The sequence below is a fragment of the Eulemur rufifrons genome, chromosome 7 (assembly GCF_041146395.1).
Source record: "Eulemur rufifrons isolate Redbay chromosome 7, OSU_ERuf_1, whole genome shotgun sequence".
Taxonomy (NCBI): Eukaryota; Metazoa; Chordata; class Mammalia; order Primates; family Lemuridae; genus Eulemur; species Eulemur rufifrons.
Genome location: NC_090989.1, coordinates 100,384,439 through 100,390,438, shown reverse-complemented (window position 1 = coordinate 100,390,438; position 6,000 = coordinate 100,384,439). Strand labels below are relative to the sequence as shown.

Sequence of the window (6,000 nt, the reverse complement as noted above, 5' to 3'; positions counted from 1 at the left end):
AGCCCCTAATGCACACCTGGAATTTTACATTTCAGCTTTTGTGGTGTTCCCCTAGCCCTTCCCACATTCTGCAGGCACACCGTTCTTGTCGTTCTTGTTGGTCCGAGCAGCAGCTGCCCCTCCAGGAGCCAGTGGGCCACTCACTGCCTTTCTTGGCCTCTCTGGGATATCATCTTTCAAGCCCTAGTGTCATGCACAGAACAGTCAGGCTTGTTTGACTTATTTGCATTCTGTCCTGAATGTCAAAATGTTTAACCTAGTTTTGAATAGAAACAATCTTTAAAATTCCTTCCCTCCTCTGGTTATACCCGGCCTTTCAAGCTGCAGGAGAACAGGGCTGTGTCTTGTGTCCCCTTGTCTTCTCCCCCTCCCCCACCGTATCCTCATGCCTACAACTTGGTCATATTTTTGTTAAATAATGAATGGAACAATGATTAAATGACTAAAGGAAAGTTTGCTTGCTTGTGGCTCCCTTTTTCATGTTCCTTCTCAAGTTTTGTTTTCAATTTCATACTCTCTATGTTGTGGCCTCCGCTAGGAGCCCCTTTCTTCTTTCGATGAATATTTATCGAATATTCTTCTTAACACTTAAGTTATTGCTGTGTGCCCAGGATTATGCTGGATGCTAAAATCCATAATACTTGATGTATACATGAGATCGTAATCCAAGTTCAGAAAGTCCAGCATCTACTGAGTCAGGTGAGTGATCAGGTGCCCAAGCAAGCTTTCCCTTCCCTGAGCACAGTGGCGCCTGCTGCACAGGACCTTACACAGGGAGAAGGCACTGGACACACATGGATTCCACCTTCCTCCCTCACGAACAGTGAGCACCATAACACAAGTGTAAATAAAGGCCCATGGCATTTAAAAGAAAAATGTTATCTTTACAAGTAAATTTTGTATTTTACCTTATTCATTTTACTTTATTCACTTTTCACCCATCTTAGTTATAAAATACATGATATTCACTTTTTATCTTAACTAGGGCAGTACTTATCAAATTCTCCATGCAGAAATCTCAAAGGCAGAAAATAGTGAATGTGTTTATTGTTGAAGGGTGCACGAAAAAATAGCCATATATAGACCTAAACTTTATTTGAGGCCTCCTATTTTGGCTCTAAAATTCATACAAACTTTGTATTCCATTTTAAAGTCATGCTTTCACTGTCCGCAGAGATAACTTGACATCCTGGGAAGATGTATAGTGGCCTCAGGGTCCACGTACCCCTGGCCTGTGGCTGGCATAGCCCGGTGGGCTAAAATAAGGTTTGTAAGTTTGAGAGATACTTAGGATTCCTGGGGGGAGAGGAGGAAAGACTCTGCTCCCAACGCTCAGGCTACAGTAAGGGGGATGAGACACAACCTCTACAGACGTGAGGGCTGCACCCAGCAGAGACATATCTAGCTGTAAGATCTCAGGGAAAGAAAGCTTGCATCAAAGGGGGAAACTTCCAGGAGGGTTTCTACTCCAGGGAGTAGAAACCTTTACGTGTTCAGTGAAAACATAGTTTCTGATCTGCTTTTTCGTTTTCCTGTTTCTTCCTGCCACATCTAGTCTGTGATCAGCTCAGGTCACGCCTTTCGTTTACCTCATTCTCATGAATTCCTGCAAGTTAGGAAACAATAAAATTAAGCTTGTTTGAGAATTGTTTTCTGAAGAAGGCTCTAAATGAAGACTTTAAGGCAAAATGGGGGGTGGTCAGGCTCAGAGCTGTGCGACAGGTCTTTCGGGACACAGAGGACTCCACATCCAGGTATGCAGCTATGTTCCAACATAGTGCTCTCCGAGAGACTGCTCTCCAGATAACTGGGGTGATGCTGTGCTATTTGATGATATCACATACACTGCAATGCATTCCTACTCTTTTATTTCTTTTTTAAAAAAAGTCTCTTTATCATTGTTTTATTTAAACCCATGCCTGGACTGACTCATTCCAAGTTTTTGAATTCATGACATGTTTTAATGACATGTTGATGTTCCAAGAGGATTAAGTGGAGTGGAGATAGAGCAAAGGGAGGGGCAGGAGGGACAGATGGAGCAGGTCACATCACACCTCCTATGAGGTCCTGCCAGGCCCGGGGCCTGAGGCTCTGCCTGCTAAGAGAGGGGGATCAAGAAGGGCTCCAAGGCCGGGCGCGGTGGCTCACGCCTGTAATCCTAGCACTCTGGGAGGCCGAGGTGGGCGGATCGTTTGAGCTCAGGAGTTCGAGACCAGCCTGAGCAAGAGCGAGACCCCATCTCTACTAAAAATAGAAAGAAATTATATGGACAGCTAAAAATATATATAGAAAAAATTAGCCGGGCATGGTGGTGCATGCCTGTAGTCCCAGCTACTCGGGAGGCTGAGACAGGAGGATCGCTTGAGCTCAGGAGTTTGAGGTTGCTGTGAGCTAGGCTGACGCCATGGCACTCACTCTAGCCTGGGCAACAGAGTGAGACTCTGTCTCAAAAAAAAAAAAAACCAAAAAAAAAAAAAAAAAAAAGAAGGGCTCCAAGCAGATGATTGTCCTAATGAGGTTGGCATTTCAGGTTGCTCATTCTGGCAGGCAATAAATCCTCAACTAAGGACCACAGAAATAGAGAGAGTACGTTCCGGAGACAATTAAGAAATAGAATTGACAGAACTGGGTGACTAATGGGAAATGAGTTTTAGAGTGAGACAAGAGAAATTTTCTAGGTGGACCCACATATTTTAAAAGGGCTGGAGATACATAATAATAAAAATGTAAACAACAATGTAAATCACATTTTTGAGCACCCGCTACGTGCCTGGTGCAAGACTGAGTGACTTAATGTGTATTTTTAATCGTCCAGCCTCATAGCAACCCTTGAAATTTGGTACAGTTAGTTTCTCAATTTTACAGATGATGAAACTGAGGCTCAAAGGGGTCACACAGATGAGATCATACAGTCAGAATGGAGCAGAGCTGGGCACCACAGGGATGCCAAGACAAGTGAGACAGAATTGCTGTCCTCAGTATGACACTTAAGGAAGCTCCATATAGATGGCCAGCACTTTAGAATACACAAAGCACTTTTAAATATGTTACTTTAGTTAATCCTCATACAGCACTGTGTAGTGGGCATGGCCATCATCTTACAAATCATGCAACTGAGACCTACAGGGGGGAGTCAGCTCTCTGAAGTCAGACAGCAGAAAGGTGTCACATCTGGTTCAAACAATATATCTGAGTATTTCGCAGAACATTACAACTTCTTCTTTACAAGTACCACTGGTGAGATACTGCTGCTACTCACACTGTGGCCTGTCCCATGATCATGGGAAAAGAGTAGAGATGATGAAGTTTAGATCCTGGAATCAGAGTGCTTATGCTGTCATCCCATCTCTGCTGTAAGACCTTGGCCAAGTTACTTAATCTCTCTGTCTGTTTTCTTATCCAAGAAATGGAAATAATAATTGCATCTTTTGCCATTTTTATGGTGCTACAGTCATAATTTTAAGAGATAATTCATGCAACGTGCCTGGAGCCTAGTATTAATAAAATTCAATAAATGTTAGTAGTAATAAAAGTAGTTCAAAGAAATGACATGAAATTCTCTGCAGAGAAAAATGCTAAAATATATAAAATCATACTTCAGATGAATTTTGAAAGATTTCAGAAGGTGTAAGAGAAACAACCCTGGGGATAGGGAGTTAGGAGTATATTTAATCTTGAAGATCATTTTTGTTTAGGCTAGCAGTGAGTAGAAGAGTTAAATTATCGGAAATGTGCTTTAAAAAAAAGCAATTAGGCAGCACAATGCAATAGTCTTGGTGAGAGTTAACAAGGTCCTGAAGAAGGGTGGAAGTGGAGGGAATGGAAACAAGATAGCTGGGTGTGAGGTGCTGCAGGGGTGTTAGGAGAGCTCTTCCCAGAATGCATTGCATTGCTCCTCACAATATCACTTGCTGAACACATAAGAAATGCAAACTCATTTTCCAACTCAACTAAGCAAAAAAAAAAAAAAAGAAAGAAAGAAAGAAAGAAAAAGAAAAGAAAAAAAGAAAACCTAATCCAGATAGTGTTTGCTACACTGCAAAGAAATGCATTCCAGAATCAGGTATAAACAATTTGGGAGTTACATGTTGTTTGGATTGCCTGCACTTTGTTTTTTTTGTCCTTTGGCACAGGAAACCTGCAGTTGGTGTATGGCATCACTTGTCCTCATTTGCTATTCTGTCTGTATTCTGAGAGGTGTTTATTTGCTGGCTTCTGTGCTTATTTGCTTTTGAGTTCTCAGTTTGAAGCATGGTCTCTAGGATTTTCTTCTTTTCACAATGAAGAAATATGTGAGATGCAAAAATGTCTACGCCCTAGTGTCTGTACCTAGTATTTCAATCTCGGTTGAGTTTTCATGGCTGTCTTGCTGTTAAGCTGAATTAACTTTGAGTAAATTGATCATTTTAAAAATTATTACTTTATAGTGTTTCAATTTCTTATTTCCTAGATTTCGTGGAAGTGGTTAGACTTTTGTAATGAGCTGGGTCTTCATTCTATAGTGATAGCTTTAGAACATCTGTGACTTAAAACTAGCAGAAGTTTGGAGATCATACACTATCTTAGGGAAAGGAGAGGGGACCATTTAAGCCTGAAGGGTATTTTTCAAGATAACATCGAGCTGGCTCATCCTGTCTGACCATCCTGGGTCCACTGCAGCTGGATTACAGTTTGCAGGTGCTTATTCAGATTAGGCCAAAGGGCTGTCTTGGGTGACCTGGTAGGTGTACCCTTCCAGAGTACCTATCTACTCTAGGAGATTCTCGGGGACTGAAATAATCTGAGATCCAAGGTGACCAAGCACAGTGACTTAAGCAGACATAATTGGGTTTTTACTTAATACGTTTCCACTTGGCATCTGCTCAAATGGGTTCAGGTGTTTGGCATTCTCAAATTTGGCAGGCAAAGGCTTTTATGCCCTAATGCCTGCGGACATGGCCTGGTTGGTCAAACAAGAATAAAGAATGAGCTATTGCAATAATTCTCATGGCCATATCTTATATGTGTAAGTTTCTAAGTTTGCTATGTATGAGGCAGCTAATAATAATGACACTGTGAGCTAGCACAGTTAGACCCAGGACTACCTCACTCAGTGACTACTGCCATAAAATCACAGCCCCTCTGCATCTCGTTGGACATTCAAAATGTCCTTAAAATGCTAGAAATGGGAAAATCTCTTTTTAAGTCTACCACCTCATATATGCCTTATGTGCCCATAACTTACCTGAATGAATCCTTTAAATGAGCAGTTGATGTCCTATTAGCCATTTTTTTCTCTCAAAGAAATTCATGTTCAGCCGCAAGGTAACTTCCCTGTGTGAAATTTACAGTTCTGCCATCCATAAAAAACATTAATGCATAATACATAAACAAAATGTGTACTCTTTTTGCAAAAAATGGCAAAAGAAAAAAAAAAAAGAGGAATTTAGTCTTTGCTTTCCGAAGGGAGAAAATATGAATCTTGAATTTTTATTTTTGATGCCTTTTTGCCTTTTAAATATATGAGATGACTATTAATGCCCATATTCACAGCAGGGATAGAAGGGAAATGGCAGTAAATTGTAAAGCACATTTACATTATAACAAGGCCTGTGGAAGCATTGTAATTCACACAGTTATTTCAACAGAGGTTTGGACTCCCTCCAATTTAATTTTCTGAAGTTGGGCTGTGCAGCTGGGTCATTCCTGGTCTAATCTGGGAAATGTATCTCTTAAGGCTGTGGATCAGAATGCCAGCCTCCCAGCTGTCACCCAGGAACATCATTTATGGCCACCGAGGTCTGAGGGCAAAGCATCAGAATCACTTTATGTGGACACAGCAGCCTAGCTAGCTTCATAAATTCTGTTGCAAAGAGCAATAATCAATATTTCATGTTTAATGATGCAGAGCTAAAATTAGTATAGATTTTATGTCTTCTACTTTTCCAAATTATGCAAACATTAGTAACCCCCTTTATACTACACTTATTACATTTCCATCAAAAAAAGGGTGTGAGGGGG

The 6,000-nt window shown here is 41.0% G+C and overlaps 1 protein-coding gene across 1 annotated transcript in view; it reads left to right on the top strand.

The window, feature by feature from the left end:
* The first annotated feature begins 1,688 nt into the window (after nt 1–1,688).
* Nucleotides 1,689–6,000, top strand: part of IQCJ (IQ motif containing J) — a 30,240-nt gene continuing 25,928 nt past the window's right edge. The window contains exon 1 of the mRNA XM_069472002.1: nt 1,689–1,754. Within this exon, the coding sequence (XP_069328103.1) occupies nt 1,689–1,754 (66 nt within the window). The remainder of the gene's footprint in view (nt 1,755–6,000) is intronic.